At 35.7% G+C, this 12075-nt stretch overlaps 1 protein-coding gene across 1 annotated transcript; it reads right to left on the bottom strand.

The window, feature by feature from the left end:
* Window positions 1–451: 451 nt before the first annotated feature.
* On the bottom strand, window positions 452–5721 carry LOC125480763 (rust resistance kinase Lr10-like). Its single transcript, XM_048591880.1, has 6 exons — window positions 4746–5721; window positions 3081–3110; window positions 2861–2893; window positions 2706–2741; window positions 2538–2567; window positions 452–1736 (listed from the first exon to the last, which is right to left on the bottom strand). Exons 1-6 carry the CDS (start codon window positions 5497–5499, stop codon window positions 604–606), a joined length of 2016 nt encoding a protein of 671 aa, XP_048447837.1. The 5' UTR covers window positions 5500–5721; the 3' UTR covers window positions 452–603.
* Between the last annotated feature and the right edge of the window lie 6354 nt (window positions 5722–12075).

The following is a 12075-nucleotide window of genomic DNA, read 5'->3' on the forward strand; positions in this document are numbered from 1 at the left end:
TCACACTTTCTGTTTTGCGCCCCTCCAGGTTCTAGTTTGGATTGCTTTTTTGGTGGCTTACGAGGAATCCACGGCATATCTTACAGATTATAACCAGTGTTGGACCACCTCTGGGTGTGTTTAGTTAGTGTTTGTTCCTCTAGACTATACTAGGCTTTCTGTGCTTTGATACCAAACTGACACACCCCGACCGGAACCAAGGCGTGACGGCCAGCACGCCTTAGTTCCGGTCGGGGTGTGTCATGTACCCATGTTTATATATATATAAATTTACTAATGTTATTGAGCCTAATATCTTCTTTTTTTTTTTGTGATTTTGAAGAATGTACCCATGTTTTGATACAATAATTTTTTTGGTTAATTTTGATGAAGGTACCCATATTTTTAAAATCTCATTTATATAAACAACTAAAATTTCTAATTTTTAATTTAAAAAATATAGTAACGTACATAGAAATAAATTTTCACATTAATTTCAGGGATCTCGATTAAAAATTTAAAACCAACAAGGTTTCAATCAAAGAATATTTACAACTAAAGACCGCATCCAAAGTCTCCCTTTAATTAATAATACATTATTACACTTTCTCAACAATTTGAGCATCACCTAGCTGACAATGAACATGTTAGCTCCACGTTAGAACATATTGGGTTCGATTTATTGTCTTGAATATCACTCATAGTCACAGGTGTCTCTTGTGGGCATAGAGAAGGCCTGAGAGGCATTTGCAAACATTCACCATCTCCTCCAAGCATTTTGACAACTTCGGACATCGAAGGGCGATCACTTGGTTTCATTTGAATACACCACAAGGCAGTTATAACCATATTTCTTATTACTTTCTTTTCCTCCTCTGTAACATTGTCCATTTCCAAGTCATTTCCCACAATATATTGATCGTATACCCACATTGGGAAGTACATTTGGCTTGGATGCTCTACCGTTGCATTCCAATTCTTCCTTCTGCTTGCCATTTCCATCAACAACATTCCAAAACTATAGACATCTGCCTTGTATGAGACGCCTCCAATATTTTTGTAGAACAACTCAGGAGCAATATATCCCAGTGTACCCCGTGCTGCCGTCAAAGAGACAATGCTATTATCTACGGGATACAATTTTGCAAGCCCAAAGTCAGAAACCTTTGCTTTAAAGTTCTCATCAAGAAGAATGTTATGAGGCTTGATGTCAAAATGTAGAATTTGCATGTCGCACCCTTGATGTAGATATTCGATCCCTTGAGCCACTCCAAGAGAAATCTCATACATGTTCTTGATACTTAAGGAGATACTTCCTGGTTTGGAATAAACGTATTTATCAAGAGAGCCATTGGGCATGAAATCATATACTAAAGCACGCTTTGATCCATCGACACAATAACCAACAAGTTGCACCACATTAGCATGATGAATCCTTCCGATTGTAACTATTTCACTAATGAAATCTTGGCCATTCGCTTTGGGCTTGCTCAAAACTTTAATTGCTACAAAACGACCACTGCGTAACTTTCCTTTAAATACGGAGCCAAAGCCGCCTTCGCCCAACTTATCATTAAACTTGCAAGTCATCTTCTTAATTTCGGAGTAAGAGTACCTTATAGGCATGAAGTTGTTATTGCATTGCAGAAAGTCTTCTATTGTACTGTACATTGACCAATGTCTTCTGCGCCATTTATATACTAAAAATGCAGTCACAACTGGAACCCCGAGCAGTAGTCTTGCTGGAAAAAATGACCCTGCATAAGTATCACCAAAAGAATCATAAGAACAAAAACTTATTTGTCAAATCCACACTAAACTTTTTTCTTCTTTTGAGGTAAGCTTCAGATCAAGCCACTCTTTAATGAATGAGATATAAATTAACACTTAAAAAAAATCTTTTGATAAATTAAACAAGTTCCGAGTCCCCAAATCACCTCCACCACCCTTCCCCTCCCGCATTGGCCGACTCCCTTCTCGGATACCTACACCGGCCACCCCACCCCACAACGAACCATTCATCCTTCCCTCAAGTCTCTCTTTCCCTTTCTCTTTCTTTCTTATTGTTTCTTCTTCTTTTTATTGCCCTCCTCTCTTATGCCAAAGGACACAAGGGACACCGGCAACCTCACAAGCTCTTAAATCAGAGGTGGGTGATGGCAAATCTGAAGGTCTCGCAGACCACCCTCAGGTTCAATATCAAAAGAGTAATGCTAGGGAGATTAAACTTTTTAAATCAAATGATGTATCATAAATAAGAAATAAGCACGTTAATCTTACTTAATTAATAATCCAATCATCTCCAACCATAGTTTGTAAATTTAATTTAAAAATTTTGATCTCCTTAACGTTACTCATATCAGAATGAAAATGGTAAAGAGCGAGAGGAAAGAGAAGAAAGAAAAAGAAAAATTAAAACATTTAAAGAGTAGTATTACTGATAACCCATGAATTTTGGTACATTTGATTTGATTTCAGTCATGAGGTTTGAATCTATGCTAAAAATGGACACGCACGGGCATGCATGCTCACACATAAATATATACAATAATTCTTACCAATGACCATGAGTATAGCCGCTCCACGCGCTGCAATAAAAATAGCAAAAAGTAAAAATCAAATGGATATGGTAAGACCGTAACGGCTCAAAGTTTGAAAAGTGAATAAAAATCAGAGACTTGACTATATATTCAAGAAATACAAGCTCTTGGGGAGAAAGGCCCTACAAATGGAATTGAATGGTAACCATCGAGGAGCGTTTCCTGCAATAAATACCACACAAAATTCAAAATACTAGACTATCTTTGAGATGTGCATATAAATAATGTACCACAGTGACAGAAAAATAAATTAGCATTGATTTGAGAGAGAAAGTCCTTACGAAAATAATATACGGGTTCACGCATATAATAACCTATAGTGACAAAACAATACACGATTAGTAATACCATAACGAATCTTTAGAGTTTAAAATCAACAAGTTTTGTAACATATCTTTTCAAGCAACAATCGTAAACATTGAATTTGAAAGAGACTAGAAAGATGCTTTTCTTTTCTTTTTGTTTGTTTGTTTTGTTTTGTTTTGGAGAGGGACCACTTACGGAATTGATTCCACAGGAATCGAAATAAACCTACAGTATAACAAGAAAACAACATTAGCATAACAGTTAGAAAATAAAATTCAAGTTGCTGCCATTGTTGATACCTGTATAGCATATGAAATAAAGCAACATTTAATTCATTTGTCATGTAATTGATTGCGGAACTAAGATATGGTTTTGAGAAAGGTCATGAGCCCCCTCCCCCACTTCTTAATTTAGATAATATCATTTAATCAAAAAAAAAAAAATCATCAATATTTTAACAAACTCTAAATATTTATTATTTAGCAAGTGGTCCTTTACTACAATGATGGAAAAGAGTGTTGCCCTTGGACCATGGTGTGGATTCAAACCTCATCAGCTCCTAATCTAACAAACCTATTGTTTGACAAAAAAAAAACAAAAAAAAAAAAAGAAAAAGGGAAAACTAGAGAAAAGTTCTCAAAAGCTTTAGTTAATGAAAATGACAAAATAAAGGCGTAAGTGAATAGTACCAAAAGTGACTTTTCAAGGTAAAAATGTATTTAACGTTAAAAGTGAATAGTACTGAAAATGTTTCATTAAGATTTCCAAAAAAAAAAATATTATTTAAACCATCCCCATATTTCTCGTCTTTCACATCTCTCTCTCAAATTAATAATTTTTTTATATGTTTAGTAATCTCTTTAACTTCTCTCCTCTTCTTTAAAACTAGAGTAACTATTCACAAAACTAAACTAAAGAGTGCGCTATGGAGTTTCTTGGAGCTTGATTTTCTTAGTTTGACTCTTTAAACTAGCATTCCAACATAATTAAAGTGTCTCTTGGAGAGCTGCAAAGACAATAAAGGATGCAACTAAAACGATGGGTTTATAAGCTTTAGTTTTTCATACACCACACTAAAAATTTCTATTGAAGCCATATCGCTTTGGATAATACTTGTATTCCTCTATTGAAGCCATGTCGCTTTGGATAATACTGAAACTAAGCACGCTTGATTGAAACTATGGCTTGGATAATCTACCATTTCGTTATGGAACTTAGACCAAACTCTATCCTTGACTAGAGAGGTGTATGTGCCTAATTTCTCCAACTATGGCCATATGTATATAAATCTAGCTTTTTTAGCATCTCTATCTTTTGAGCATTCAAAACTTGAACGCTGTCAATCTTTTGATACTATGAACTTATGCACATAAATCTACTTTTTTAGCATCTCCATCTTTTGAACAAAGAGTAGTTTAACATGCCAATCTTATGACAACTATAGATTTATGTATATAATTCTAGCTTCTATAACCTGTATCTCCTATATATTTTCAAACATTTTAAACACCAGCAGCATCGTGCGGGCTCTTTTGCTAGTTATAACTATTCCAGCATAATTTCGTTTGTTTTTCTTCTTTAATTGGCAAATTTCCGTATAGTTTTTTCCTTTGGGAACTACGTAGTGAAGGCTTCAATTGGTTAGTTAAAAGCTCAGATTATTTGAATAAACGTCTACAAAAAATCTAAATGAAAAATGTTCAAACTAATTTGAATAACTTAAAGCAGCTTGTGCAGCCGGAGGTAAATTCGAATAATTAACTAGCAGTTGATTTTTGCATGAATATTCACTGCTTGGCAACAGACGTATATTTTATATTACAACACAATAAGTCAGTACTTCATTTGAGAATTACGCACCTGGGATGGTGTTTGGAAAACATTTAGGATGAGGAATGTCAGAACTATAGCCTTTGCAGGTCAATTTATCGGGCAATTCATCGGGCCAATTCACTCCAACCTCAAAGCCATACATGAGTGCACCGTGTATATATTCATAAGAGGGCTTGTAGTACTTCAAATGCATCAAAGCAATCCTCTCTGCTCTGCAACCCTCATTCAATTCCCCTACTTTCATATCGTTTGGGCCAACCTTGACATAACTATAAGATTTTGGTTGAATCAAAGAAGTGGCAGCACTATTCAAGCATGGAGCAGTATCCACGTACAGAGAAGAATTCACTGGGTTTCTACACCTCAAGTAAAATATTGATGTTGAAAGTCCTAAATCATATGGATCTCTTAGTGAATAAGGGCCGGGAGGCAAATTTCGAGGCATGGAAGAGCAATTGTTGTTGTCAAGGCCAGGATCTAGAAGTCGGATTGTTTTGTTATTGTAGTTGATTGCCTGTACGTAGTATTTACCAGAATAAGGTATATCACCATAATAAGGTAGATCTAGTATTGTAATGTTGTTCTCACAGGAAAGAGTATACAGAATATGGCCGCAGTGCTTTGGATCATGTTTTAGTCGGAAAGGGTAGCTTATGTTGCGAATATTGCCGCAGGAGGAGGTACAGTTTGTACCATCATCCTTAGCGTTACAAGTTTCACTGCAAAAGCAAAGAATAAAGGCTAAAATAAAGGTGAAGGACCTGCTTTCACTAATTTCCATTGGGGAGAGAGAGAGAGAGAGAGAGAGAGAGAGAGAGAGAGAGAGGTGTACTAGTAAACACCAAGTAGTTATATAATATAGGAGAGGGAGGTGTACTAGTAAACACCATGGAGAGGGGTTAAAGCACCTTCTGGGAAGTTGCAGTAAGCACTTCAAATATCCAAGAGAAAAGTCAGTCAATGGAGAGAGAGGTGTACCAGTAAACACCAAGGAGAGGGATTAAAGCACCTTCTGGGAAGTTGCAGTAAGCACTTCAAATATCCAAGAGAAAAGTCAGTCAATGGCAAAGACCGACTTGTGTAATAATAATGATCTCTCTATGGGCTGGTTTGGTATTACCCTGTTTTGAAAAAAAAAAAACTGTTTTTGTTATGCTGTGAGAATAAGCTCATTTTTGCTGCTTCACGTTTTCAGCTTTTTTTTACTCAAAACTATGAAAACAAGTTGTTTTTAAGTGTTAACCAAATATCTTTTTTAGCTCAACTTTTTTTATACTCACTTTTTATAAAAGCATCTTAGTATCAAACTAGTATTATCTCTCTTTCATTAATATTTGAAGAGGATTAAAATTTAATAAAAATCTGATGTTAAATTGGATATTGATTTTGATCTTTTAATGTCTACTTAATTCAAAGTCATATTATATTTCTGTTTTAATATTTAATAGATGCCTTATTTTATTTGATGAAATCTTAAATTTAATTCTCGCTAAAGACAAATTTGAACTATATTATTGCTAGTCCATTGTGAGGCTAAGCCCACCCCCTCTCCTTAGTGTAGATAATATTGATTGTTCAAAAAGAAAAATAGATGTTTTTTTTTTTTTAATAAGGTATGATGTTCATTCAACAGAATGGAGCGTACAAATATAAGGATAGCAATGCATACATGGGTCTCGATAAAAATTTTGCTGGAGCTTTCAACTCGATCTAAAGAAAAAAGAGCGTCCCGCACCTAACAATCAACTAAGAGTTTTCTATCTTCATGTAGCAAATCAACAGTACAATTAAATAGACATATCTTCAAAAAGTGCATCCATGATTAAACAGGTTCCCCACGCCATCTTAACTCTCTTGTTTCGAATTAATCCCCATGTCATTACACTAAATTTTAGACGTGTGTTATCCACACACTCCTTATTGATTTATGTTATTTCATCTTCTTCAATTCATCTGATTCGACAAAGGAAAATTAAAAAGGTGTATGAGAAGTAAAAAAGGGTGTGTGGATATCGCATCCCAAATTTTAAATTTACTATTATACACATTTTAATTCATTAATTTTATTTGCTATCCTCTAATTAGTATACCTAAAAGTCCGTATCATAATATATTTTATTAAACTAGCGTACCGAAATGCCAAAACCTAAATATATTATAGTGAATTAGTGGCATATAAGAAAATATGCAAAAACATAAGTGTACTGAAAATTTCGTACCTAAATATATGATACTAAACTAGTGTACTGATATGTTGGTATCTAAATATATTATACTAAACTAGTATGCTGAAATGTCTGTACCTAAACATATTATATTAACTTAGTGTACTGAAATGTTCGTAGCTAAATATATTGTAATAAATTAGTGGCACATAAAAAATATGCAAAAACTATACAAAAATATCTCAACAGAAATATTTTTTACATAAGATACTTAACATAATGAGAATTAAAATTTATAATATTTTCATAAAATTTAATTTATGAACACCATAAAATTTTAATAAAACAGAGAGACATTGAATACATATGCTGACATTAAATAGAGTTTAGGGACTAAAATCAATTTTTAATCTTGCATAAAATATTTTATATTTTTCTAAACTTCATTTTATTTAATGATTAAAACCTAGTTTTCTATAATATTAACATTGAACGTATAATCTTTCAAACGTAAATTAAGGGACTTTGTTTCCGGTTCTTGTTTTGACTTTCTATTTTTTGGGGTTACCGTATGAGGATGTAGTAACCCCACCCCAAGTTTTTTTCTTGAATCTTTTGACACTCGGCCAAAGTTCTGTTGGAATTTTAATTAGATGAAACAATATGAATCTTGAACAAAGCAATGCAAAACGTAATACTTACGGATTGAATCATTGCAGTGGACGTGGATGCTGGGTACTCAACACTCATAGGAAATCATCAGTCCAAGAATGAAAACTCTCTTATAAGTTTCTATCTAAAATTTTGGAAATATGTGTGTGTTGCAACGATTGTCCAAAGAATTATTCTTCATTTATTAAATTTCAAAGGAAAATAAGCTTGGGGTGTAAATGTTGAACGAATGAATTTTCAACCAGTTGGAAAGGGATTGTGGCTTTAACACGCTATTTTTCTTCCTCTTATGCACTCATGTTTATTAAAAGACAAATAAGTATGACTTTACATAAAGAAAGAGAGAATATTTTCCTTTGAATAAATCAACTATTTATTTAAGAAGATGTGGATGTTGATTGATGCGTCATGCAAATATGAAGAACGACCTTGGAGGGAGATGAGACATTCATTAAATGCCAAGAAAAAATAAGTTACAATGATTTAGTCAAAAAACAAGAAAGCCTCATATTCTAAGTGGTGGTCATTGACACGATACTTGATTCGGAGAAAAGTCATAGTATTTTGTCTTAGTGGGAACGAGAGTGCGAGGTCTCAATTAGAACATGAGATGAAGTTTCTACATAACCATATATGACAAAGAAAGAAGTCTATGTTTCTAAGTGGTAGGGCTTCTAATTGATGTGGGTTTGTTAACAAAATGAAGATGAACATGTATACTGACATTGACGTGAGTTAGTGAACAAGATGCCCAGAATTGTTCAGACCGGTTTCAGTCTCTGTTTTCATTCCAAGTGGTGGGGCTTCTAATTGATGTGAGTTTGTTGAGAAATGAAGATGAACATGAATATTGATATTGATGTGAGCTAGTGAACAAGTTGCTTCGATCTCCTTTGGCCCTCTAATAAGATAATACCAGAAAACAAGTTGTTACTAATATTTTTTTAAGTGTTACTAGTCTCATCCTATTTTTTTTAAGTGTTACTAATTAAATTTACAAAATTACACTTGCTTTATTTTATACATTTTTATTTGCAGCTTTGATTTTTTTGGCTGAGGGGCATTTGTGTCCAAATTTTTTTGTCAAAGAGGGTGACCCCAAAATGTGCCTCTCGCTTATATACGTATGTACACACCTCAACAAAAAAATGATAAAAATCAGTTAACCATCCTAATTCCAAAACCATTAAAGCAACAGACCTCCAAACCCCATTTGCACCACGATCCTCAATACAGCAGCCGTACCAACACCCAGGCTTCACCCCATCCAACCTTCGCAGCACCACCATAGCCTTAAAACTGCCCACCTTTACCCATCTTCCTTCACTGTACACAATCTCTTTCACTGCCAGAATTGAATCAAGATTGTACACTGTCATGAAAGAAAGGGAAAAATAAGGGGTTGAAGAAAAGGTACCCGTCATCGACGCCACCGTGAGGGCGATGTTCTGGCAGGAAATCCCACTGGGAGGGGTCCCTGGCTCGAGCACACAGTTTCCCAATTAGTTAGCACTTTGGTTGATTGTCGGGCTCCGGCTTGCTGAGATGCTGCAAGAAGAGGACAAAGTTAGTTCTAAAATGTGCCTTTGTGGGCCTTAGGTGTAGGCCTTAAGGCTTACAATCAAAACTAACTAAGTGCTTAGGTGTGCCATTGCCATCTCAGTATGGCAGATGTAGAACAAGTGTTTTTAAGCCGATTACTTGCACCCCAAGTTATTATGACTTCTTGTTATCAAATGATTGTCGTATATGGGTTAAGTCTACATTAAGTTCTTTTCTATGCCTTAAGATCAAGGACTTTTAGTTGGTTATCTTGTATGCTTAAAGGGTGGAGGTCCAGATCTAATCAAGTCATCAATTCAATTCACATTTAGTCTTCTTATGACTGAGAGGCAAGTTGTATGTTTGTTTGTTTATTTGATTAGTTAAGTGTCCTCGTCTTTGGGCCCTCTTCCCCATTTTGTAGGCGAATTAACCCGACTATACTGCTTCTGCTCTTGCCCAAAAGCAACTAAAGGGTAGTGAGCCATCAACATTTTTACATGTTCTGCCATTCAAAATGTGCTTTTGGGCCGGGAGTAGGTGGATTTCCATCGGTTGTCACTTCTCTTTAAACACCTAGCCTTTGTATTAAATGGGGAGCTGTCATATTGTCTTAAGATGGGTATCTGGGCTTGACTCTAGGCCTTGGGCAAAATCTCTTTTATTGAGCTTTTTTGGGCTTTCTTCCTTTAAAGTCCAAAGTTAAATATTAACCTAAACAGTGCCCTCTTCAATCGTTGTTAAGCCTGCAACTCGAGGTGTTAATAATGATTGAACAGCCACTTCTCAGTAACCACCATCGTATGCCTTTACTCATAACTTGTGCCATTTTTAATGCAGCCGCTTGTGAACTGGGTCCTTTGCTCTAACCCATGAATTCCAACCGTCACTTGATTCTTTACTATAAAACCCCCTTCAATTCCATTCTTTGGATAAAAAATTTAACCAATTCGAGTCCTTCTGAATTATCAAAATTTCCCCAGAATCTCTTAAAGCCCTTAGATGTCTTCAAATTTCAACTTTTCTTCCCGTGTTCCTCTTAAAGGTACCTAAAGCTGCATGAATCCTATTTTCCTTTGAAATTGGTGAAAGGATTTTCACCATGCATCGTCTTCTCAACGGCCTTCATCGTCATCAGGTAGGTCTTTATACTGGGCTATCTTCAAAGAAGGAGGAGTGCATCCCTTGGAACCTGCATGGACTTCTCAAGTCTCAATTGCGGTTGGAGATAGCATAACTAAGGAGAAATTATTTCTTATAATATCTTTTAAAAAGCGCATTACTCCCTGCATCCGTTTCAGGACTTGTATGGCATTGAGGAGTAACCGAGCAACCTTAATCACACTGGTAGATTCCATTTATGCTGATATTCACAAGCCCAGACTTCCCTATAGCTTTTACTTTCTTGATCACTTCATCATTATAGGTGTATGCTTCGGGACAAACTACCATGACTTTATTGGCCAAACGACTTGGTCGGGCTTATGGGCGAAAACGTAAAAGATTCTAATGAGTTGACATAGCAATTGGAAGTTGGATATGCTGAAACATATTTAACCAATAGTAACAATGTTTTAGGACGAGTCGGGCAAAATGTAGACTCACTTTTTTAAGATAACTGCCCTAGTTAGGGATGTAACACCATTAAGCTAAATTTGATGTTACTTCCAACATTTGCTAAAATGAACACGATTTCTTTAAATCACTTTTTCTTGATTTTCTTCAGATCCATACATGATAAGCACAAAACTGTCTTTAGATTTAAAGCGATGCTTGTTCTTCTTCCTCTATGTAACAATCCCTAACACCCCATAAGGTTGTGTGGTATTTCTTTAAGAATTTCACATTGATTGGATGTTTTTGTAAGCCCTCCTTCATATCTGCTAAGTAATATCCACCATTGCCCAATACTTGGTTAACAATGAAAGGACCCTCCCAAGTCAGGCTCTATTTTCCAAAACCTCTTATTTGAGCTTTTAAATGGAGAATTGCCTTCCATACTAATTCTCATTCTTTGAAGTTCTTCAACTTCACCTTTTTGTTGTATGCTCGGGCAACAACTCTTTTTCCTTCTTAAATCTTATTTAGTGCTTCAATTCAGGCTATATCAAGCTCTTCAATTTCTTGACACATAGCCTGAAGGTATTCTTCACTGTGTAGCCCGAATTGATTTTGAATTCTGATCAAACTCACATTAATTTCCATGGGGATCACAGCATCTTGCCCTAAAGTCAGAGCATAAAGAGTAGTTCCAATTGCTGCCCTTTTAGAAGTCCTATATGCCCACAAAGTATCTCCCAACTTCTCATGCCATTCCTTTAGATTCCCGACCATCATTCTTTTAATAATGTTTACCAAGATCTTGTTGTTGGCTTCTGCTTGACCATTTGACTGGGGGTAATAAGGACTAAACTGAACCATCTTTATCTTAAACTTACTGGCAAACGCTTCTACTTCTTTTGAAATAAAAGATGGCCCACAGTCTGTGACAATTGTCTCGGGCACCCCAAATATATGTAAGATCTTGGTTTCAATGAATTTCTTGACTGCAGTTGAAGTAATAGACTTTATTGTTGACGCTTCTAGCCACTTGGTGAAGTAATCCGTTGCAACGATTATGAATGTGTGTCCTTTGCTAGAAGATGGATGAATTTGCCCGATGAAATCCATTGCCCATCCTCTGAAGAGCCAAGGCTTGACCACAGGGTTTAAGGGTACTGAAGGCACATGTTGGAGAAGTCCATGTCTTTGTCATTCTTCACACCCTCGAGCATAAGCTTTGCAATCTTTCTCCATTTCAGGCCAGAAATAACTGTATCTGCTAAGTAGCCACCTCATCTTGATTCCCGCCTGATGTGCTCCACAGATCCCTTCATGTACTTCAGCCATTACTCTCATTGATTCTTCTTGGCCCAAGCATTTTAACATTAGTCCATCTGGGGTTTTGCTTAGTAGATCTTCTCCCCACGAAACGTACT

This window comes from the organism of the source record quoted next, unplaced genomic scaffold (assembly GCF_019419815.1).
Source record: "Pyrus x bretschneideri cultivar Hongxiangsu unplaced genomic scaffold, Pyrus_bretschneideri_v1 Contig35, whole genome shotgun sequence".
Classification (NCBI taxonomy): Eukaryota; Viridiplantae; Streptophyta; class Magnoliopsida; order Rosales; family Rosaceae; genus Pyrus; species Pyrus x bretschneideri.